Source organism: Cataglyphis hispanica, chromosome 8 (genome assembly GCF_021464435.1).
Source record: "Cataglyphis hispanica isolate Lineage 1 chromosome 8, ULB_Chis1_1.0, whole genome shotgun sequence".
Classification (NCBI taxonomy): domain Eukaryota; kingdom Metazoa; phylum Arthropoda; class Insecta; order Hymenoptera; family Formicidae; genus Cataglyphis; species Cataglyphis hispanica.
The window spans coordinates 4,067,572-4,091,502 of record NC_065961.1 but is presented as its reverse complement, the minus strand read 5'-3'; the positions used below and the strand labels follow the sequence as shown (position 1 = coordinate 4,091,502).

The 23,931-nt window shown below is 37.0% G+C and overlaps 4 protein-coding genes across 19 annotated transcripts in view; 2 read left to right on the top strand and 2 right to left on the bottom strand.

Annotated features, from left to right (window-relative positions):
• LOC126851317 (RIMS-binding protein 2) overlaps positions 1-13,081 on the top strand; it is a 211,728-nt gene extending 198,647 nt beyond the window's left edge. For 11 of the 15 annotated variants that reach the window (XM_050595145.1, XM_050595147.1, XM_050595144.1 and 8 more), the window contains 8 exons: positions 312-716; positions 893-1,424; positions 1,550-1,762; positions 2,003-2,211; positions 2,455-2,691; positions 2,907-3,165; positions 5,103-5,365; positions 6,770-13,081. In XM_050595145.1, the coding sequence (XP_050451102.1) occupies positions 312-716; positions 893-1,424; positions 1,550-1,762; positions 2,003-2,211; positions 2,455-2,691; positions 2,907-3,165; positions 5,103-5,365; positions 6,770-7,276 (2,625 nt within the window). In that variant the 3' untranslated portion in view covers positions 7,277-13,081. The remainder of the gene's footprint in view (positions 1-311; positions 717-892; positions 1,425-1,549; positions 1,763-2,002; positions 2,212-2,454; positions 2,692-2,906; positions 3,166-5,102; positions 5,366-6,769) is intronic. The other 4 variants (XR_007687656.1, XR_007687657.1, XM_050595154.1 and 1 more) reach the window with 4 other exon arrangements.
• A 197-nt stretch (positions 13,082-13,278) lies between these two features.
• Positions 13,279-16,266, bottom strand: LOC126851329 (uncharacterized). The gene is made up of 5 exons (XM_050595187.1): positions 15,561-16,266; positions 14,932-15,235; positions 14,694-14,855; positions 14,191-14,596; positions 13,279-13,516 (listed from the first exon to the last, which is right to left on the bottom strand). The coding sequence occupies exons 1-5, from the start codon at positions 15,674-15,676 to the stop codon at positions 13,416-13,418; spliced, it is 1,089 nt and encodes a 362-aa protein (XP_050451144.1). The 5' UTR covers positions 15,677-16,266; the 3' UTR covers positions 13,279-13,415.
• Positions 16,267-16,494: 228 nt separating this feature from the next.
• On the top strand, positions 16,495-18,698 carry LOC126851326 (short-chain specific acyl-CoA dehydrogenase, mitochondrial). 2 transcript variants are annotated; one of them, XM_050595185.1, is made up of 5 exons: positions 16,495-16,738; positions 16,876-16,947; positions 17,075-17,742; positions 17,810-18,033; positions 18,287-18,698. In XM_050595185.1, the coding sequence occupies exons 2-5, from the start codon at positions 16,907-16,909 to the stop codon at positions 18,494-18,496; spliced, it is 1,143 nt and encodes a 380-aa protein (XP_050451142.1). In that variant the 5' UTR covers positions 16,495-16,738; positions 16,876-16,906; the 3' UTR covers positions 18,497-18,698. The 2 variants fall into 2 exon arrangements, with proteins under 2 accessions (XP_050451142.1, XP_050451141.1); XM_050595184.1 differs by having other exon boundaries at positions 16,854-16,947.
• Positions 18,699-20,656: 1,958 nt separating this feature from the next.
• On the bottom strand, positions 20,657-23,677 carry LOC126851333 (phosphatidylinositol transfer protein alpha isoform). The gene is made up of 6 exons (XM_050595192.1): positions 23,321-23,677; positions 22,606-22,636; positions 21,705-21,968; positions 21,492-21,569; positions 21,043-21,423; positions 20,657-20,889 (listed from the first exon to the last, which is right to left on the bottom strand). The coding sequence occupies exons 1-6, from the start codon at positions 23,335-23,337 to the stop codon at positions 20,845-20,847; spliced, it is 816 nt and encodes a 271-aa protein (XP_050451149.1). The 5' UTR covers positions 23,338-23,677; the 3' UTR covers positions 20,657-20,844.
• Positions 23,678-23,931: the final 254 nt, after the last annotated feature.

Sequence of the window (23,931 nt, the reverse complement as noted above, 5' to 3'; positions counted from 1 at the left end):
ACGAAATCTCTTATTAAAACTATTCATTAAATTCTATAGAACTCAAACACTGCGCAAAACATCACAAATTTGAAGTTGTAATTATTAATTATTAAGATTATGTGGTTTTAGGATTAAAATATATACAGTGTAAACTGTTCTATGGAAGATTAAACTGTCTTAAATTTAAATAACTATGTGATTTCAGAGCATGTAATAGAGTAAATAGAATGTTAGATCAACTTGTATAAAAATAGTAGATCAAACATTTTTTTGTTTTATATTTTAATCTATTTGAACTGTATTAAAAATGTATTTTTTTATTGATATAGCCACACAGAATAAGCGTGCGTTCGGTCACGCATTCGAGAAGAACATCGCGCGATGCTGCTTGTACGATGGTGATCGGTAAGGATGTCGCGCTAGGTCCAACCGCCGTCAAAGCGTCGAACGTCACGGCAACCAGCGCTGTAATATCCTGGTTACCCAGTAATAGCAATCATCAACACGTCGTATGTGTAAACAACGTGGAAGTGAGAACCGTGAAGCCGGGCGTTTACAGGCATACTATCACCGGCCTGGCCCCGTCGACGATATATAGGGTGACCGTCAAGGCGAAGAATCTACGGGCGACACATTTCGAGGACCAAAATGCCCAGGCAGCAAATAACTTGGCCTGTCACGTCCACTTTAAGACGTTACCCAAGGGACTACCAGATCCTCCGGTCGATATCCAGGTTAATAAAATTTTACATTTTATTTCTAATAATTAAAAAAAAAAAATTATAATTGCAAAATTTTCTAAATAATAATTCTAGAGCCTAACTTGAAATTTCCGAAGTTGTAAAATGTACTATTCTCATGGAAAAAACCTCTCAAACACTAATGGTACGTAATGTTATACAATTTTCAGGTGGAGGCTGGACCGCAGGACGGCACTTTGCTAGTGACCTGGCAGCCTGTTGCCCTAAACGGTTCGGCCGTCACCGGTTACGCGGTGTACGCCGATGGTAAGAAGGTCACCGATGTCGACAGCCCCACCGGCGATCATGCACTTGTCGATATACACAAGCTTATGGGTCTTAACCCAAAGCACATCACCGTCAGGACTAAGAGCAGGGAGAGTCAGTCGGGTGACAGTTGCGCAACGGCGATACCTTGCAGCGTGCTTCGCGGGGGTGCTACCGCAGCTCACATGCCGTCCCACGGTGGACCCCCGCATATGGTGGACCAACGACAGCAACAGTCTACCGGCATGGTTCCCCAACAGGATGATTCTTCTCGTCATCGCATGACTAGTCAACGATACCCAAATGCACCGATGCCCTCGCACATGCGACGACACGTGAGCAATAGGATGGACGCCCACGGTCAGGTTATCATCGAGACGGACGAAAATCTTTCCGACAAAGAGATCTATCCTGGACAGAGTATTCCTCAAATGGGTAAATATAAGAAAAAAATGAAAAAACAGGGGAATCTGAATTGAGTGATTTTGATAGAACTCGAACTCCCCTGATTATAAAGGTTGTGTTCTATCTAATCGCGATTCATCAACGGTCTCTTTCAGGTATTCCAGAGATTACGAAGGATTCGGCGAGCGAGGCAAATTACAGCGAGGAAGATGATCCTACGCGAAGATCGCGAGGAATGCCGCCGCAGCATCACGGCCCGCATCATCGTTATTCCCAAATGGATTCACAAGGTCCACCTGGCACGCATAGGTCTCCTAACATGGGTGGTCCCAGCGGTAGACCTCAAGATCCTTATTATGACCAAACGGGTAGATATGCAGTCATTGTCTTTCTATAATAAAGTTTCTAATTTAGCAATTTAATTTTTGAATTTAATTAAAAAAAAATTTTATTTATATTAATCAAATTATTTATATAAAACTATTTATCGTATAATGCCATAAAATTTTGGTTTTCATGATTCTTTTTGCTTTGTAATTGATTTCTTTGTTAAATTATATATATATATATATATATATATATATGTTTTTTGTTTGTATATTATTCAGGATCTCAAAGGGGAAGAGGTCCAGTTTATCGTGGTGGACGCGGCACGCAAGCTCAAGGTGGGGCAAGTCATCCAACAAGTGCAGCTCAACAGATGAACAAGAGGCAGCGATGGTTCGTAGCGCTGTTCGATTATGATCCCACAACCATGTCACCAAATCCAGACGCGTGCGAGGAGGAATTACCATTTTCTGAAGGCGATACCATTAAGGTTCCATCTTCTATCATATTGTTCTCTCTAGTTCTCTTTAGTATTTGTAAAAATATTAAAATTTTGTTTTAATTAAAACAAAAATTAATTTTTTACGTACAAAATTATATATTAATTTTCTAAAGTTTTTAATAAAATTGGAATTATTTGATTCTTATATTTAACTAATGATATTGTGTTTAAGAAAATGTGACACTTTTACGTATGTAAAAGAAATCTTACATAATGTTTTATGTTCCATAGGTGTACGGCGAGAAAGATGCCGATGGTTTTTACTGGGGCGAGTGTCGGGGTAGACGAGGATACGTTCCTTATAACATGGTAGAGGAGCTTAAAGATCCGCCGGGTCAAGGTCAACCTAGTAGGAGAGGACCTGCACAAAACGAGAGATGGGGAGACATTTACGCGAGTATGCCCGTGAAAAAGATGATAGCTCTCTATGATTATGATCCTCACGAATTATCTCCCAACGTTGATGCTGTAAGATTTTTATCTTGTAACATTTTGGTTTTTTTTATATAAATCTCATTCATAAAAATATCATGATACTATATCATGATAAATACACATTTATAAAACACATTTATAAAAGTCTGTCATTTGTAAAAGTTTGTCAATTATCTTTTATTCATAAATTATATATTTACATACATATTTATTATGTGGTACTAATCGATACTTCTTTAATTTTGCAGCAAGTGGAATTAACGTTCCAAACTGGAAATGAAATCTACGTTTACGGCGACATGGACGATGACGGCTTTTACATGGGCGAGCTGAACGGAGTACGCGGTTTAGTGCCAAGTAATTTCCTCACCGAGGCACCTGGACAGAATCAGGGACAACCGCCGCCAGGTAGTAGGCGACCTGGCGGCCAAAGTCAGGGACCGGGCGCGAGAGGGCCGCCGCCGCCTCCACGGGAACCACCCCCAGCTGGTCATCGACGTGGCAAAGGTAAACAGCAGTTGTCATATCGATTCTTTCTTACAGCGCCGATTACCGGGGCATGGATCCAGCTCCTCAAGCCAAAACGACATCGAGGATCAACGATGTTGTGCTTTGCAAAAAGAGATTGCTCTGCCACAACAGCGTATTTTATTGTAGTATTTATAGTAAATTTCGTCGGTCATTACACAAGCAACGAAAGTTAAATTTTTTAATTAAATTTATTTTGGTAGAAAAAATCGAGAATTTATTCGACAATTTTTTTTTACTTTACAAAACAAATAGATTTTATCATAATAAGTGAAATAAATGATTACAATAGTCAAAGTTTAATCGCTTTCGCGTCGAATTTACAGCACTAACGCGACAGCAATATTTTTTTCTCCGTGTGTACATCGATATCGTTTCGTTATTTACAGTGCAATTTAAAAGTAAGCCATCAAATTCTTAGAAATTAGAAGCGATTGATTTTTATTGCAAACTAGAAATTATTGAACGTGAGTTTGTACGCGATTCGAGACAACGGGACGTTGGAACTGGCTCGAGGAGTTGTTGACGTGCATTTTTACACCGACGCGACGCGCCAATTTCGTAAACATGGTCGAATCGAAGATGTACTCGTGTTCAAATTAATCGAAGCGATAGCGTCGCGTCGGTGTGTAAAAGAAAAGAACGGAAACGCAAACGGCAAGCAATACAAGACACGAAACCAGATGTGCCAGACGACAGGCAAAAGGGTCACACTGATATCTTTAGCTTTACGCGTTAATTTGGCGAGTCTCCGGATAATATTCTTTATGTAAATCGAGCCGAATGAGCATGCGGCGTTTAATTAGATGAAATCATCATGTCGAGTAAATTGCGCGTTCAACGTGCGATACACCCCGCACACGCATTTTAATCAAGAGGACTCGTTGTTTTGCTTCAAATATGTACACGCAGATGAACGCACTTACTGATAAAATATCATCGATAAATCCGTTTTTTTTGTGTAGGCATTTAATAATACATATACAAAATTGTTGCCAATATTGTCAATGTTACAAATATACATCGATAGAAATTTTCTGTGTCACATATACATAAGAGAATTGGTGAACGTCCGAGAAAACACGTGCTATCATACACACGACGATATATATATATATATATATATATATATATATATATATATATATATATATATATATAATAAACTTCATATATATATTTATATATATATGCAATGAAACACCAAGCTGCTTTCAGTGTTTTCTATTAAGTATATATCTAATATACATATATATACATATACGTATATTTTTATATATATTTTTTTTTCTCTCCGGGCACTATCTGCCTCTGTTACTACTACTCTGTTACTACGTATATCTGTCCTATTCTCTCTGTCTATATTATATACATACGTATTATATTTACACTATATATAATTATCAACTGATTATATACACATGATCATGTTACTGTGATATATAACAGTTTACTTTATATACCGACATGATCTGTTTCTGTGTGCCTGAACTGATCGATGGTCGTCGTGTCACATGATTGTCGTTCGTGTCGTGTTGTCATGCTGGCCATTTACGATTACGTTGATTTTTCCGTTTGATTAATCATTGATTGATCCATAAATAAGATCACGATTATGCTCATAAATTTTACTCAAAGATGCTGAGAAACGATGGCATCGTGCTCTCGCGTGACTTATAAAATCTCGCTTTGATAATTAACAAAACCACACCTTTGATAATTCTAGAACTTTACGCGATTTGAATGATACCATCAGCAATCCATCTCTCGCTGATCGCGTTGAAAGTATATTTCTTTAAAATCTTGAAAGTATACCCTGGCATGCTCGATCGACTCGAAAAAAAAGAGAAAAAGAAAAGTAAGAGATAAATGCGCCATAAATGACAACACGGTTCTGTTCTCTTCTCTGTTGCTAGATGCCTGCATTGTGCCTGTGTCTGTCCCTGTCTGTCACTTAGACTCTAGACAACTACAACAACAACCACCACTAATGAACAACCAACAACATCAACTACAACATCAAAACAATCCACCGCATCTAGCCTACCAACAAGCGAATCACCACAGCTACACGACCGTAACCACGTCCAATCAACATGGGCCCAGTCACTTGCCACCCGGCGGCGGTGTCATGGGTGCCCATCAGCAAGGTCCCGTACCGCCCCACCTTCAGCAACAGGTGAGCCCGCTCCTCTTCCGAAAATTTCTTCGTCGCTTTCTTTCTCTATCTTTCTCTTTTTCTCGTGTGCTTTTTTCGTCAAGTTCGTGTGCTTTTGTGCGCTTGTTCAGGTACATCGAGGTTTTCACGATCGACTGTCCGTGGTTGGCAAGTCGTTGTTTATGTGTCATTAAGAGTTGTCAATCTCCTTTTAAAAAGAATGGAGAGATTGAAATTTGAATTTCACTCAGACCAAATCTAAGAGAAATTGTATATTCTCTTATTATAATTATTGCATTATTCTTTTAGAAGAGGGGAAATTCTTTATTTTATTTGTTATTTTGTTATATAGATAAAATATGGATATAGAATTTGAGTTATACAGAATAGAAAAAATGTATAGAAATCTTATATATTTCTGTGCGTTTGTATCTTGTACTTGTCGCTTTCTATGTTTCATTATCAGTTCTAACTCGCGGTTTTAACTATTTTTGTTGAATGATATTTGACTCTTTCGCATGAATGCAAGATATATATATTACATATTGCAATATATAAATATATATGAAATATAAGATATATTAATTGTTTTACAAAATTATCAATTTTTTAGAATATCATTTTTTTTTAATGTAATGTAGGCTGAAAAAATAGGCTATTTTTTTATTAAAAAAAAAACTTTATTTATTAAAAAACCATTATTTGGTCTAATATTTTTGCATTTTGCTTAGTCATATGTGTCTTTTTGAAATTTTGCAAATGTGAATTGCGCTTTATTGCGTGGCATATGAACTATGTGTCAACATATATGTCGTATAAGCGCTTTATATTATATAGCATGTTGTACTATCATCTTACTTGGCCTTTTGTGATATTCATTAAAATCGTTGCAATAGAAAATGTATATTTTGCTTCGATAGACTGCTATAACGTGAAAATATCCCACACTGATACATATTCTACAAAATTTATGATGAATTAGAAATATGACACAAACATTTTTATATAATATTTCCGTCTTTCCTTATTTTATTTTCTTCGGACTATACATACGCCTCGTCTATCAACAACTCTCGTTATTTATTTTTACCATCAACTATTTTAAACTATAATGTATAGAATAAAGATCATTGCATTTCTTTTTCGAATTGCAGGCAATTTACATTATTATTAGCGTGAATCGTAGAATTTTTAAAATGATAGAAAAGCCTCTTCTCGCGTACAAGTAACACGCGGAAGCAACTGGTAGAACGCAATAGAAATAGGAAGAAAATAGAGATTAGAGAATCTCTAGCCAAAAAGATAGACATGATTTACAGAATTAACATTCTAGCGATTGGATGAACTCAGCAAAGAGATGAAAAAAAAACAAGAAAATTTTCATGTCTAAGAAAAAATTGTTTATTCACGTTTTTTTGTTCTTAGGGGAAGGGGAGGGGCGGCGTGGTCAATCGAGTCGCTGGTAGTAACATGCCGGGTGTGCAAGGCCAACACCTTCAACAACAACAGCAAGACTATCAGAACCAGCCAAATCAACCGTATCAGCAACAGCAGCAGCAGCCAAATCAGCCGTATCAGCAGCAACAACCAAATCTAGGATACCAACAGCAACCGCAACAATTCCAACAGCCACAGCAGCAGCAGCAACCAGGCCAGCCATTTTCGCAACAGAATCAACAGGGCGGACCTGGAATGCAGCCTCCTCAGAGCACCAGCAAGCCCATGAGAGGAATACCGGCAGTGCTGCCGACGGCACAGTCCAAGACGCAACCTAACACGCAGCAGAATCAGCAGCAACAACAGCCACAACAACAGAGCACCGGGCCGAACTTGATGCAAAAGTTCACCGAGATGGCAGGCGCGAGTGCAGGTGGCGACATACTATCCAAGGGTAAAGAGCTGATCTTTATGAAGTTTGGATTGGGCAAGTGAGAAGGAGCGATCGTTGATGGCGCGATGACGATAATTATGATGATGATGACGACGCGTTATCGCGAATGCTTTCGTTTCTTTCTTTTTGCACTCGACGTCCACATTTGAGACGTACGCAAGTTGTCGATCTTTTGACAAGTTGTGCATAAAATCAGTATTACGACGAATGTTGTTTCACGGTAAAAGAAATATATAATAATGAATATGCCGGACATGTTGTTGCTGAATACAAGATGGCGAAGAAGAGGCGAAGAATCTGCGCCGCCATCGCTGCTGCTGCTGTTGTTATCCGCTATTAATAACCGTTAATTGTGCGTAAATTGTATTATAATAAAAGAAAGAAATGCTGGACAAATATAATTGAGGACGAACCTTGGAAGAGAGAAAGAACATTCGGTGGAGACCGTTCGGGATGAAAAAAAAGATATGGTAGGTTCACGCCGAGAATCGACATTAACGATTTCATCGAGAAGAAACAAGAGATACGTATGAGATTCATCAAACTTCTTCTTAATATTCCTTCTCCAAAATTTTCTTCTTCTTCGAGTGACGGTAGGATCCTCGATCGGTGTTGCATGATCTATTAAAAAAAAAAAAGATATTTGCCGATTGTTCGTCCACCAAGAATCTCCCAACATAAACGAGATAATCAATGCCAGAAACATGGAATTCCACATTCAACTATCAGCGTCGTGTCTTATAAATCGCGTATCCATGCGACTATTTCTTCCAATCTCTCTTCGTCCTCTTCGAACCTCGCATTATTCGGAACTGCCATTCGGTTATCAGAGCAAACAAAACGTTCGCCGCGATTATATCGAATGTGAGAAAAGAAATCGCGCGTATTAAAAAAAAAGGCAGAAAGTGCGCACTAGCGTAACGAAACCAGAGAAATCGAAAACCGAATTTTTCGTCGCGAAAGGAAAAAAGAGGCCGACCTAGAGAGGGATAACCATATCGTCGTATAGGAATAAGGATGCGACAACAACATGGGTGTGCCTTGGAGAACTATCTCACCCAGCAGCAACCAATAATCATATCTCTAATCGATAATTCTCTAGCTATTTTTTCCTTTCCTCGTGGAAATCAAGCGCTATATGGAGAGCCGTGGCGGCGCATACACAAATAAATGATGACGATTTTTCGTCTTGAGAATTTTCTCTTGTTCCCATGTGTGTGTGTGTGTGTGTGTATGAGACTGGAAAAGCTCCTTTCCCTCTCTTTGCGTACCTCATACTCTTTGCGTACGTCCACCTTCTTATATTCTCCTCCTCTGCTTCTACTTTAGCATCCCTTTGGATGGATCCGCGCGCGTAGAATCGTCGCATTTGGACCGCGAGAGAGAGAGAGAGAGAGAGAGAGAGAGAGAGAGAGAGAGAGATCTCGGTTCTTTGTATTTTCGGATGAATCTCGGGTTTAAGATTGCTTGTTCGATCGAAAGAATCGAGCAAATTGATTTGTTGTGTTCAAAGATTGAACACAATGATGATGGGATTGTTTATCGTCTGGCCGTCGTAAACGGCGCACAAAAATCGGACATGAAATCAAGCGATGACGGACACCAATGAAACGCTAATGTGAAACACTACTCGATCATTCGATCCAGGTACGCGAATCGGCCGCGTATCGAATGATGACTATATATCATAACTGTGTGGATGTGTGCGTATGAGTGAGACAGGCGAAGTGGAATGAGAGATCATAGTGTACGCAAGTATTAAATAATAATGGGATATACATATGCATATACAGATATACATACATACATACATACATACATACATACATACATACATACATACATACATATATATATATATATATATATATATACATACACATACACACACACATACACATACATACATATATTTACACACACACACACACACACACACACACACACACACACACACACACACACACACACACATATATATATATATTATATTTAACTATTGCAAAATGTTGTTACATCGCTACTTGTATCGTATTTTGTACAAAGTATCTTTACCTTTGATTGTTTTCTTTCGCCAAGATATCTTTAATGAGGAAAAAAATATGGCGGGGAAAGAGCGACGAATTTTTTCTGGATTCACTGTCTAGTCATTCATCATCATCATCTTTATCATCATCACATAAAAAAGATTGTCACACTCTTCAATGCAATCTTGTATTTAATTGTTATTACTCGCATCTATCTTTGTACACGTTCTTCATGCATATTTTTTCGGCGACAGTGAATATATATATATAGCGAGACAAGCTCGAAATTTTTAAAAGAAAAAAGCACTGCGTAGAGGGAGATAATCATTTCTGTCAAAAATGAAACAATTTCTAATTCAAGATGGCAATTTAATCCTTTTATCTCTTAGAACACATCAATTATAATATGATTTTTTTTTAAGGGGAGGAAAAAGAAAAATATGTAATCTCATAATAATGTTGCCATTACACTTTGTTAGAGTTTAGAATGTTAAATATTCGAAAGCGAAATTGAGAAGATTAATGCTGCGATTAAAAAAAAAAAAATGCAAAATGATGTTAAAAAAAAACGATGTATAATAGGAACATCATGTATACGTCATTATGGACCAAAGCAAAGTCTCTCACATCAGAAAGTCTAAATTTATTGTCTCAATAAAAATTAATTAAATAGCTAATTTTTTTTAGTGTATAATGAGCCTGTCCACGTTAGCTATTTTATGATTTTAATTTGTCATCGTATTGATGAGACAGATTTTTATATGTAAAAAGAAAAAATTTATGAAAAAACCTCGGAATAACGAAGATGATCGGAGAGATGCTATATATTGAGATATACATATGTATATGTGGAAAGATTAATTGAAAGAGACAAATGGTATCTCCCTGACACAGTGCTTTCCTCATCAGGCAATCTTAATTGATCACACTTGCATTGAGCGAGTCTGTCCGAATCAGACGTATATCATGACAAATCTTGAGATTTCTTCTTTTTTTTTTTACTTTTTTCGTTTTACGTTCAAATTTGCCATATGATTTGGTAAGACGGCGGTACTTAAATGAGTTCAACGAGCTCGATTAATTGATCAGATCCAGTGGTGTAGCGTCGGACGATCATGTGAGATTTTATCTTAAATGCGAGATGAATCTGCGACGATGTCAACTATTATATAATGAATCTTCGTGAACGCTTGCTAAATTATTTTTGCTTCTCGTTGTATATTTTTCGATTAAATAATTGTACATAAATTTGCACTTGCAAGAAGAAGGAAAATATTGATGTTCATTTATGGAACTACACGACTGGATATGGGTGGTTGACAGAATTGAAAAGTCCTTTGGGTTTGTGGAATACGTCTCTTCATGCACACCAGCTTCTGAGCTTTCAGCGACTTTACATTCATTATTTTCTTCCTCTACACGCTCTTAACTATTACAACAACACCGTTATTCATATCCGAAATCGTAATCTTGATTCAGGCGATGTGAAAAAAAAGACTGATATCGAAGTTTCCAATGCGCCCCTTTCTCCCCTCTTTCTGCGAATGTAATAACGAATACCAAAAACACTAATAGAACGAGTGTTTGTATCTCTTGTGTATATCGCGATCGTTATATGTTTTTTCGGTTGTCTCCTGCGTTTTCGTATCTATAGTACATAGTCGTGCATAGTTTCACGCGAGCGAGAAAGTATACACGTTTGTTATGAACTTTAAAAAATTGATTATAGGCATAAAAGAAGGAAAAGAAAATGAGAGCAAGAAATATATATATATATATATATGCGAGCGACACGAGATGTTGAGCGGAGTTCCAAGAAGAGAGAGAGAGCGAATCTTTAAAGGAGAAAGAAAAAAATTGTGAGAGAGAAGGAAAAAAGAAACAGAGACTTATGCGGAGCGCATTAGTGCTTTTACTTACGGTACAAAGTTGAAGAGAGAAAGAGAAAGAGAGAAGAGTAAGCATTTTTACTTATCATTCGTCAGACTTTTAGAGCATTTAAAACGCATCCCCCTATATACGACTTTCGCGTGAACAATCTTGGTTGTATATCTCGCGTTCAAACGGATTATCCGCGATCTTTGTCCCTTAATTCAGACCAAGTGCTAGCGATCTATAAAGGAGAACAATAAAATAGCGAAATGCGACGATCTTTCCGCAGATAGGATTACGTGATGGTAAAACTCGTCAAAGCTCCTGATCCGTCATTGCGTTATAATGTCTCGCGATCATTGGATTACAATAAATCATATCTCGGTGGCGGAAAATTATTTTATCTTGTATCTGCAATCGCGCCGGATAGTTGATTTTTCTTTCTTTATATGTCGTCACGACGCAATCTATGAAATATGGAATTTGCATTTTAACTGCAAAAACTGTGAAATTCCTGCATTATTAAGAGTCTTCATTTTTATTACATTTGCGCTATATTTAATATGTAATTAATTTAAACAGTTCACAATTCTGGCTCAGAAAAGAAAATAACGAGTAATTTTTTTGTCTGATTTAAGATCATTTTCACAATGACGAATCATCAGCGTTAACCGACCATATAGGACTGTATAGAGGTGGATTCCTCGAGATCGCGTTTATATTAAGACTCACGCCTATCTCACTGTATATTCTCATCATTATCGACTTAGAAGCTACTGAATGATGAACGATCCGTGTAGCTCTTTTGATATCGCGACAATCGACGTCGGGAAGAAAATCGTCGACCCAGCGAGCGAGCGAGCGAATTTTCAAAACTGAAAGGAACGCAGATGCACCCAATGAATCCTACTTTTCTCCGGACGTTTCTTTCGGTAGATACTTTTAGGCGTAAGGCACTGGGTTAATTTCACCTACTAGGTGTCGAATAGAATAGAATGTAATGCCCATCCCCCTCCGCCCCCTTCTTCCCACATATATATACACACACACAGATATACACGTACATGCATCCCGGGCCGATACGCGTCAATAGAAATCTCGTGGAGTCCGTTTGAGAATCTTGCTATCACGAGAGCGGTTTTCGATAGTAAAGCATTTCACAAATAAAAAAGAAATGTGACTGTTTATTCTTGAAAAATTGTACAATTTCTGCGCTGGAAGTAAACATTCAATGATTATGTTTGAATCTTACTTTCCGAGATATTTAATATATTTTGGATTCGAAAAGATCTCTGTCGATTGAAATTGAGGAATTTCTAAACTCTCTAGATATTAATCTTAAACGGACGCCGAGGCGATTTAACGAGATCGACGACACTTTGTCCTGGGACCTTTGTTTGTCGTAGAAAGACTCCACTGACAGAGGGAGAGAGCGCGCGATAAAACGAATCAAACTGACCGATAGGTAGACGATATAAGAAGGAAAGATTAGAGAAGCTATCCGAACGGTTATTAATTAGTCGCTAATTTTTATCATTCTTTCTCAAGATATTAAAAAACATATGAAGAGGTGCAGAAGATAGCGCAAATCGACTGTGTACACGTATGATGTTTTAATATAAACGGAAAGGGAAAAAAAAGAAAATATTATATCGTCTCTTATGCATGCCAAGAGAAAGAGAAAGAGAGAGAGAGAGAGAGAGATAGAGAAACGCTAGCTATGTTTGTCATTCAATAATCTTGCGCTTTGTTTTTTTCTATCAATCGGTGCGTGTAACGAATCTCATTCCTTGCTAGGTCGAAGTGAGAAATAAGAAACAGGAAGACAAAAAGCTGCTAAATACATGTAAGAGGAAAGGGAGATTTAAAGAAAAGAAAGCCCACAAAAACACACACAATGTTATTATAAACGATTAATTAATAAAAAACGAATCTTGTTTGTTGTTACTTCTGGTATACCTCGTTGTATGAACTGATGGCGATAATTTTACTCGTTCTACATAGCATTAAATCGATTCGTTTTTTGTTCTTTTTCGATTTCTCCTAAGAGTTGTACTACGCTTACGATTTTTCCACTGTTGTAAATAATCGTTGTAAGCTTGAAATATAGCGAGAGGACGGGAAAATAATCGATCGATCCGAAGAAAACAGGGATGTGCTCAATCTTTATTTAGCGCGTCATCATAATGAGGAACGAGTATACAATATCGATCGATAACTGTCGGAGAGTATTGAAGGACTAAGAATATTTCTTTTTCGAGACCATGTTCGACGATGTAATCTACGTGTCTTCCTCCCAGACGGTTTCCGTCAATATGGCAATGTTATCCAGGCCGCGCATCGGCGCGTACTCGAGCGTCCACATTAAGTTCGTGAAAACAACTGCGACAATATAAGAAATAAATTATCAACAAGGAAACACATCGCTAATAATGTCGTTATCAATATTCAAAACGTATGAAACACATAACAATAAGTTCGATAAGTAAAAACATCAATTTCAAAAGGAAAAAATTCGCTGATTCTATCACGCTCAATTTTGGAATGAGTCCTCTATAAATCAAGAAATACTTCATTCGATTTTAAAGAGAAATATTAAAGTAGAATTGAAAGTACTTGGCTATTGTAAACTTCTTCATTGCGAAATAGAAGTTGTATAATATACACACCTCCCCGCGACAGAATACGATTTATTCGAAAATCTCTCGATTCCTCGCAGCGAGTGGTTGACAATATCGCAGACAATACCGAAATTTTATGACGATAATTTAAATTGAAATCGTGTGAAATATATATTGGAGAAATTCGATTCATTATCTCAATCTCCTGTTTATCCACGCTTTAGCCGGAAATACGAAACACCTTTTAACCAGCAAATCAAATTTCAACGCAAGTATAATCATTTCTAATTATATAAAACTTACTTCAATAATTATATAACTCATGTATATAAAAACTTGAAAGTGTGTGCTTCTTTCAGAACGTTGGCCAGTTACCAATTTATTATATTAAAGGTGTTCCGTACTTTAATCCGATTTGAGTGGCGCAGCACTTACGCATCTCGCCCTGATGCAAATCAGCGATTAGCTCCGGGCAGGAGCTGTTGCAGGGATTAATGGGAGTGAGCCGCAGCTGAGTCGCGCCGCGAAGCTGCGCGAGCGCGATCAAACCGGAGTCGAGTTCGACCTTCTTATAGCTCGGGCTGTTGTAATCCGAGGACATGAGTACCCAGTTGAAATGCGCCGGCGAAACCGTGCTGGAAAGGAAGTACGGCCGCTGGTAGTACTTTCTGAGCACTTTTACAGCATTGATGTCGCAGTTCTGCCAGTGGACAAACCACTTGGCCACCTCAGGCGCGTGCACGCGGCGTAGAAAGGCCGCGAGATCGGACGAGCCGGTACGCAGATTGGAGGTCAGGGCGCAGGGTACCGTCTCCATCAGCCGTTCGTTCTCCAAATAGAGCTGTTTACATAAAAAAATAATCGATTTTGTTTTCTTCCATAGCTCATTTTTGCGAAAACAAATCGAGAAAAGATAAGACGACAAAGCTGTTACTTACATGGGTGATGTTGTCGAACCAAAAATAATCGGTATTCATCACCGCCCATGAGTCCATTGCGTCGGTGATGATAGCGGGTGCATCGCGGCTCAGATAATTATCGACCAGATTACGATATCGCACATCCGACAAACGATCGATCGTCTCCAGCGCCTCGCAAGTCTAAAAAAGTGTTCTGATAATTTTTTTTTCTCTGAACAATAGCTATGATCTTAGATCCTAAAAATACAAAGCGCACCACGCAGTCCTCCTCCGTGATAGTATAATCATTATAGAAGGGATTGTTGATCATGCAATTCTCATAATAGAGCGGCTGCCAGTTCCAGATCGGCAACACCTTGATTAGCAGCAGACGACTGAGGGCGGTGAAATGGGTACCGACGAAGTCGAGCTGCGCCGCGAGACATGCCAGAGTGCCGAGCACTATGAGCACCAGGGTGCCACGGAAGACGAGTTGCAACCACGAGCGACGCATCGCCGCTACGAGTGGCTGGCAAATAATATCCATTTCCTCCTCGGTGAAGCCCGCCTGCTGACAGTATCTGTAAGGAAGTTTTATGTTTAACAACAGCTACATATATAATAGCGAAAAATTATCATAATAATTTTTTTTTCTAATAGAAAGGACAAGATTTTTGTTTCTGAAAAAAAAAGATGACCTAATCGTAGGAAAGCGTCTTAAATTATCACTCTTGGATCTCGCTTGATATAAATTTACGATTATAGAACTATCGCGTAAGAATTTTTTATTAATTTTTCCAATTTTTCTTTGCAGGAATAAAATAAAAATAACTTTCGCAACGTGGTGATTTATGACACGACGATCCTAAATAACTCCAAGAAAATGCTGAAAGAGTAGCTCGTTACTTGTAAAACGAATTAAGCTCATCGTCGATCAGTCTCAGCTTTTCGGAGTGCGTCATCTCGTGCTGCTCCTTGATGTACGTCTTTCGCGGTTGCTTGATACACTTGCTGCTCGACATGATGATTCGATGGATCTTCGCGTTTGAGTGCGAAATAAAAGCAATTGTGTGTTCCTCTCGAAGCGGGCAGCAAAAATTCAGGACCGAAGAATGGAGACGAATGTATTAGTCGCTATCGAACCAGGACCGTGTGTGCGCGCGCTTATACCTGCCGCGATATATTGATCGTCGGATGCGCGCATGGACGCGGGAAATCCGAGACTGCTTCTCTCCGAAATTTTTTATCGAGTCTCTCTCTCTCTCTCTCTCTCTCTCTCCCTCCTTCCTGTTCTCTTCCTCCAATCCACTTTTTCTTTTGATAAGCGAGATATACTTAACCTCACCGAAAAGCTCGCAATTTTTTACGCAATACATATGTCAAACGTATACTTCAATCATATACGTGCTGGATGATAAAAATTTAATATAGAAATGCAGTTTTAAAATGTTCAATTTTTACAGAGCTAAACTTTTGTACTTGCAATTCAGATGACTATTATGTTATTTATTTATTTTTTATCAAAGTATTTTTTTAATAATTAAAAAGATTGATAGATATATATAGAATCAAATAAGATGCTCTTGGTGCATTACTGTATGTCTGGCTGTTTATGATTTTAAATCTGATATAACACAATCGCTGATATATCGCGATTCATTCATAATCTCGAATTCTCTTTAATCTCGATGTACACGTGGTTACTTCTTTTCACGTCAACTTTACCGGCCGGTGATATCAAAGACATATGGTATAATATATATAGACATACAGTTCGGAGTTTCGAAGTTTGCCAGTCATCATTCTTGCCGACTCTTAATTGTTATATGTATTTTTCGTATTTTATATCGTAAAAAAAATATTTTCTTATAACTTTTTTTAATGTATTCCTTGTATAGCTAAAATTTGACTTACGGTATGTATATATGTATGTAATGAATATATATGGAGTCATGTTCTAATCAAAGCTTCAAAGTTTGTTTTAATTTGTTGTATACGCGCTTCATAAAACAACAAGTTCTACAACTCTTCTACAAGTTTAATGTCAATACAAATAACAATGGCATTGTGCTCGAGATTACTTGGTAAGTACACAAATCATACATTTTTTTTAATATTATTTATAAATATTTTCAGAAAAAGAAAATATATATATATATGGGTTATATATATTATTATTATTTTAATAATCATTTGCAGCAAATTTCAATAATATGTCCAGAACTGCCAGCCGTCATATTGCCTCACTTTCTATGTTGCCAGATACGCATCAGATGTTATATAAAACATGCAGGTATATTTTGTAATTTGTACAAGATTTTTTACATAGAGATGAATTAAATTTATATGTTATGGATAGAGATGTCCTGTACGATATAGATATATAAAATATCTTTGTCATGAAAATGTTATAATTGCAGAGACTTTGCCGAAAATGAATTGAAACCCATTGCAGCAGAGATTGATAAGAAACATCTCTTTCCAAAGGAACAGATCAAGAAAATGGGTGAATTAGGTCTTATGGGTTTGTGTGTTCCCGAAGCATTAGGTGGCACAGGACTAGATGCCCTGGCCTATGCTATAGCCATGGAGGAAATTTCAAGAGGTTGCGCAACTGCTGGAGTTATCATGAGCGCACACAATTCTCTCTATTTGGGCCCTATAGATTATTTTGGGACTGATAAGCAGAAAAAAAAGTATATTACTCCTTTTGTGACTGGAGAAAAGATTGGTTGCTTTGCGCTGAGCGAACCAGGCAATGGATCTGATGCTGGTGCAGCATCTACTATTGCCAAGGCAGACGGAAACGCTTATACAATTAATGGCACCAAATCATGGATAACTAATGCATACGAAGCCAAGGCAATAGTTCTCTTCGCGACGACCGACAAGTCTAAGAAACACAAAGGTATAAGTGCTTTCATAGTTGATAATCCGACAACCGGTCTAAGTTTAGGCAAGAAGGAGGATAAATTGGGTATACGAGGAAGCAGTACTTGTTCCTTAATCTTTGAAGACTGTCAAGTGTCAAAAGATAACGTCCTAGGCGAACCAGGAATGGGCTTTAAAATTGCGATGATGACTCTAGGTACGCGAATAATCGTGCACACGAATTTTGAGATAATTATTCTAATGTAGTGTCCTCTTTTCTGCAGACAGTGGCAGAATAGGAATCGCCGGACAAGCATTGGGTATAGCTCAGGCATCCTTGGATTGCGCGATAGATTACGCAGCAAAACGCCAAGCCTTTGGTCAATCTATCATAAAATTACAGGCGATTCAGCAAAAAATTGCCGATATGGCTCTGAAACTGGAAAGTTCGAGATTGTTGACGTGGCGAGCGGCACAACTCAAGGATAACGGCAAGTCATATACAAAGGTGCGTTTAAAATAATTAAATATTCATTAAATTTAATAATTTATCTTATTAAATGTGATGTTCTTATCGCACATATAATATAATATTTATTTTTATTTTAATATTTATTTATTTCATTGAACATGAAGCTTTGTATTTTTTATTTAATTCATAAAATTATTCTTGTATTCTCCTTAATGGCAAAATGATAATAATTTATTCTTACATTTTTTTTTTTTTTGCACATCCATATCCATAATTTCTCATTCGTTAGGAAGCCGCTATGGCAAAACTCTCTGCATCAGAAACCGCCACATTCTGTGCTCATCAATGCATACAGATTTTGGGAGGGATGGGATACGTGTCGGACATGCCGGCGGAACGTCATTATAGGGACGCACGTATCACGGAGATCTACGAGGGCACATCAGAGATCCAGAGGCTCGTGATCGCCGGAAATCTTATCAAAGAGTATGGTCTCTGAATTGAGATCGCACTATACATACACGTAAGATAATATTCCTTGTTATTTTTTTTGCTTTTGTATATTCAAATCAAAATATATTTTAAATGTATTGTATTGATATTAAATTGTATATATATTCAATTTTATATATATATTTTTATATATGAAGAAAGAAAATATTGAAATAAATTGCATATGCTATGCCTTATAATTTTATTAACTCTTGACTAAATATAGTGATTGGATCAAGAGACATACGCACATATGCGCGCACACACACACATACACATATACGTATGTGTGCAAAAAAAAGAAACGCATCATATACATGTGTGCATATATACATATATACACATACACATTTTTAGCCCTTTGGCAGCGATATGGAAATTTTTTCTCCATGACTTTTCTCTATTATGCCTGTCATACATCTTAGGAGCAGCTAGAATCTATCTATTTAAGTAACTGTAATCGTGTAGGATTAGCAGTCGCAATAGTGTAAGCCCGCGCATAAATGTGAAAATCTTATCCATCGAAATGGGTGACGCAGTCATGGAATAAAAATTCGTTAAAGTTACAAGTATGTTTAAACAACTGATCTATTCTTTCTTGTCAAGGAAATAGTGAATAAATTTATATGTTCAGTTTTCTTTTTCTTTCTCACGTGTATATCTAATATATCGAATACAAATATCTATTATGTGCATATCATTGTAACTACCATTGTTTGTAAGTGAACGAAGATATAGCTATGTCTTATCTATTTGCCTTCCAACATAATACAGAGAATACATTTATTTTGTGCAAATGACAGTTAAATTATATATTTTGTTTTTATATACTGTTTTTAATCTTTAATCACATTTTTAATTAGAGATCCTATTGCTATGTGAGAACGCTGCGATTGCATATTTATTCAACCCATTAAAAGACATCTCCCATTATTTCCAAAAGACACACAAGTTTCAAAATATTTAGCAACTCTGTTCTCATTTCGACAGAAACAAGCCATTACATAAACACTTATTATTCGTATCTTCCCTCAATATATTAAGGAAAAGAATTATTGCGAATCTAAGCATAATTATGTCGCTTGTAATGGGTTTATGAGCAGCGTTCCAGAATACTTTATCGGTTGTACTCAGAGATCCATTGGAATACAAAGAAACATTACATATGTGTTTGAATTTCCATGTTTTTTTCTTTCTTTTTATATACAATAACGCATCCTTTCATGCTGTTCACCTGCTGTCACCAATATTGAAATAGCCTAAAACTGCTTTTCTAAATATGTGTGTATATGTATATCTGGTGTGAGCATTTTACATAGAATACATCACCTTTTTTCCATTCACATTAAACAATTTAGGATGTAATATTAATATTACCGTTAGAATCGCAGTATACTTAAAAAATCCATCAGTTTGGTTCTAACTTTTTAGAAGATAGATACATTTCTCGCGCTAGTCGAGAACGAACGTGGAAAAACAGAACAGTTATATAAATTGATATTAGTGTAGTATTGTATTTCGTGTGATCAAAGATTTCACAGATCAAGAATTCCTTTGTAGGAGCACATTTAAAATTCTTGAAACATGTTCGTATGTGAATCAATTTCCTGATCGCACATATACTTTCGCAAGTTTGATAAAATACTCTCGAAATCTCCTCCGAAAATACACGATTATATTTCTGTCTGAAATAATAATAGTTCGAAATATGAATCATTAATATGTAACATTTAGATTTTTTCAATTGTACATTAATATATATATATATATATATTTATATATATATTAAACAGTGGATTTTTTTTAACTATTTAACTACGATCAAACTTGCAAAGTTAAATCACATATTTTCTTTGTTATTTTTATGTACTTTGCAACAAACATCTTTTTTCATTTGTTAATGAACTTTAATATCTATTATTATCGAACTACTAACTGCTTTTAAGTAATTGTAACTTTTTATCTATAATGGTTTTTATGAAACCAAATTTTCCTTCTTTATAATTATGCAGTAAATGAGAACCAGATAATCTGATTCTTTTCATTTTTTTTTCTTTCATAATAATAGATACATAATAATATTAATAATAATAATAATAAAAATAATAAGAATAATAATAATAATTATAGATACATTTATCTAAAATGCTTGTAAATGTAAAATAAATTAAAATTGTAAGTAATTTTTTCTGTAATAGACACTGAATCTAGACACATAAACTCTGGAAATTGTCAGAATCCTGTGGACTCGTCTACGACAGAGCGTAACAGGGTGTACATCTGTATGAGTATGTATTTGTGTTGACATGTATACGGGAATTGATTTAACCATTCATAACAGAAGCTATCATAGTCTCAATCATCAGCGCGCATACCCCGCACTTCTCCTTGATGTCTTTGCTGCAAATAAACATATAAAGAATGTTTCAGGATATAATGAGAAGTTTCTAATACAGTTTCTAACTTGATAATTCGAGAATTTGTGTGTAGAGTAAGATCATTGAATAAATTATAAGCAAAAGATCGATTGAAAAAGAAGGAAAGATTCCTTACCCTGTCTAATTCTTCTTTTGTATTGTCTTCAATAGCTCTAATATCCTCCATAGTTAAACCATGCCAGCGATCCATCCAGCAGAACACTTGCCTATGAAAATTGGTGAACAGGCGCCGTTCTGCTTTTTGAATGAACCCTTCAACACGGGTCTGCAGACCAAACCATTTGAATTCACAAGTAACTAGCTTGTAGCATGTCATCACAGGCTGAATATTATGCTTCCAATCCTTTCCTATGAGAGGGCCTCGTCCTGTCTTCTGGGACTTGAATTTGGTTGGATCCTCATCCTCCTTATAATCGGCACTGGCGATCGGATCATTTGCAATATCTATATGTACTACCTCTCTAATCTTGAGTTTATCGGGCGACAATTCATGAACCTATTTGTGACAAAAGACATAATGCAAACAACTAGAAATAATATTTAGCAAAACCCATGTGTACTTACATTATGTTGATTGCCAACGTCGCCAATATGAAAGGATTCTATCATGATCAGAAAATTATCCTTCATATATCCTGGATTCTAAAAAAATTAGAGTAATGTTTACGAATGTATGTATATTTAATCTCTTATAAATAATAATGTGTGAATATATATATATATATATATATATATATATATATATATATATACATATATATATATCAACACACTTACAGTTATGACAGTTTTACAATAGGGATAAGCATTCCAAGCCTCTTCATGGATCTCTAGCGAGTTCTTTGGTAATAAAATGCGAATGAAAGCAGGCACTTTGCTAGCTAAGTGATAAATCTTATATGTGTATTGGCCTGACGAGTACTTTCCACCGAGTAGCGGGTAATCTGTGAATGGCTCATTCTTCAACACTTCAATGCCTTCTCCACCACCTGTGTTATTTTTACTAGCCTCTGCTACAGAGTACAGTTGAGCTACTTGATACTGGTAATAGAAAAACAACTCATGAATCTTAGGTACAAAGTTTTCAAAGAGACAGATATAAAGATATAAAGATATACAATTGCATAATCTGTCTGCAGGCAGGTAGATATATAAATGAACTCATTTTTGAAAGATACATATACATATTCATGCCTTTCTTTTACATTTACTTATTACTATGATTCAGTAATTTAAATCACAAAAAGAAATAATTTATATTCATATCTATCTAAAGAATCAAATTTGCATTTAACAAAAAATTGAACTATATGGAAATATCTTTTCCTTGTGGATATTATTTTATTATCTAACATGAATAAATAATGGATAGAGATGTAGAAGCATAATTTACATAACATATAATAATAAAATGTGATTATATGACAATAAAAGCTTCAAATTATAATTTGCATCATGATTTGTGCAAAATAATTCTATGTAAGAACTCAACCATATTATAAGAATCATGCAAACAACAATTAGATGATTGGCAAATTTTCGAATTGCATAGTAATGTTGAAAAACTGATTTTAATCATTCGTTTTTTCCTTTTTTTTTTGCAATCTAATCATCTTGGGCCTATATTAAACTGGGTCATTATGAGATGCAGGACCTTTCTGACAGATCAGACACGTACCTCTTCCACTGTAAGGGGCAGAGTGACACGGCTGTAACAAACAAGTAATAAGTTATGTCAGACAAGAAACAAAAGAAAAGACGAAGGAGATGACGGCAACGCAATCGTGGCCTTGAATCACGTTTCCCGCATCACAGGACGGGGGGCATGCGTTGCTACCGCAAGATATACTATCGCTCAACTGATCTTAATTGAATCAAAAATCGAAAGCAATCGATAAAATTTGAAATTTACTGTAATTTACTGTAAAATTTGAAATTGACTGTATGTCAATCCGCAATTGTACTCGGTGATCCAAGAAAACTCACAAAAAAACCCGAGGCCTGCTGAAAAGTTTCAGATGTGCCTTTCCTGCACATACTTTTTGTCTTTAAAAGGAAACAGATTCACAGACTCTGAAGAGAAAGAAAGAGAGGAACAATAGGAACAAGGTGCAGAAAGGTGCAACTGAAACGAACAGACCTCCGGAATCAGGCGGTAAGGGATGAGAGGGTCACCATCCCTCCCCACCGTCTCTTCCTTCGTCCCCCTCCAGTTGTCAGACGCCGTTAAAGATTAGTAATAATCGCCAATCCATCGAACGATTTTGAAGTTAGGCTAAGTCGCCTCGGCAAAATACGATAAACGAAAATTCGTATATGTGGCGCGCACACCTGACAACCTCTTTCCCTACGCCCCGCTGCGCCCCCATACCCATCTCGCGCTTATCACTTACAATTCTTTGATAAGCATTTTAGGCAGAGGAGCACATGGACCAGTTAGCGCGCCAGATCAGCAGACGACTCGGATCCGCTGACGATAAAGAGCAGCAACAGCACCACCACCACCGCCGCTAACACACCAACCACCACTTCACCCTCGTAAGATCCACAGCGGATTCGCTCGCGCTATCGGCTCACTCGTTGCTGAGTCATACACGAATAACCCGAAACACTGCGAGACTTGCCAACCGACTGACACACTCTGACCACCGCTGGCTGCTCCACGGTCCGCACCAGCACACACCGAGCAACCGCACCGCGATGACCGCGCCGAAAGAGCCACATACACTTGCGCGCGCGCCCGCGCACATGTCCGCACGAATCCGAGCGGGCCACCCCTCACCCCTCTTCTCCTCCTTCTCTTCCTCCTCCTCGTCATCCTTATCTTCCTATCCCGTTCCTTCTTTTTCCGCTGTCGCATACATTTGTCCGATTCTTCCCCTCTCCACTCCACTCCATCCCGCTCAACTCGACAAACTTTGCCGATGACGTCATTTCAGCGAGATGAACGCGCGTGCGCATTGCTGACGTACGATCATCTACATTTGGGATATACAGTTTGAGA

Bases quoted from the DNA above. Each gene is read 5' to 3' on its own strand.
- LOC126851329 (XM_050595187.1), bottom strand. From the start codon at position 15,676: ATGTCGAGCAGCAAGTGTATCAAGCAACCGCGAAAGACGTACATCAAG. The intron at 14,597-14,693 runs GTAAGTAACAGC...TTATGTAAACAG, and splicing joins GGTTCGACAACATCACCCAT to CTCTATTTGGAGAACGAACG. The intron at 13,517-14,190 runs GTAAGTGCTGCG...ATATTGTCGCAG, and splicing joins TTTGCATCAGGGCGAGATGC to TTGTTTTCACGAACTTAATG.
- LOC126851326 (XM_050595184.1), top strand. From the start codon at position 16,696: ATGTCAATACAAATAACAATGGCATTGTGCTCGAGATTACTTG. The intron at 16,948-17,074 runs GTATATTTTGTA...TTATAATTGCAG, and splicing joins ATGTTATATAAAACATGCAG to AGACTTTGCCGAAAATGAAT. The intron at 18,034-18,286 runs GTGCGTTTAAAA...CTCATTCGTTAG, and splicing joins ACGGCAAGTCATATACAAAG to GAAGCCGCTATGGCAAAACT.
- LOC126851333 (XM_050595192.1), bottom strand. The intron at 21,570-21,704 runs GTAAGTGTGTTG...TAATTTTTTTAG, and splicing joins ATTGTAAAACTGTCATAACT to AATCCAGGATATATGAAGGA. The intron at 21,424-21,491 runs GTAAGTACACAT...TGTCACAAATAG, and splicing joins ACGTTGGCAATCAACATAAT to GTTCATGAATTGTCGCCCGA.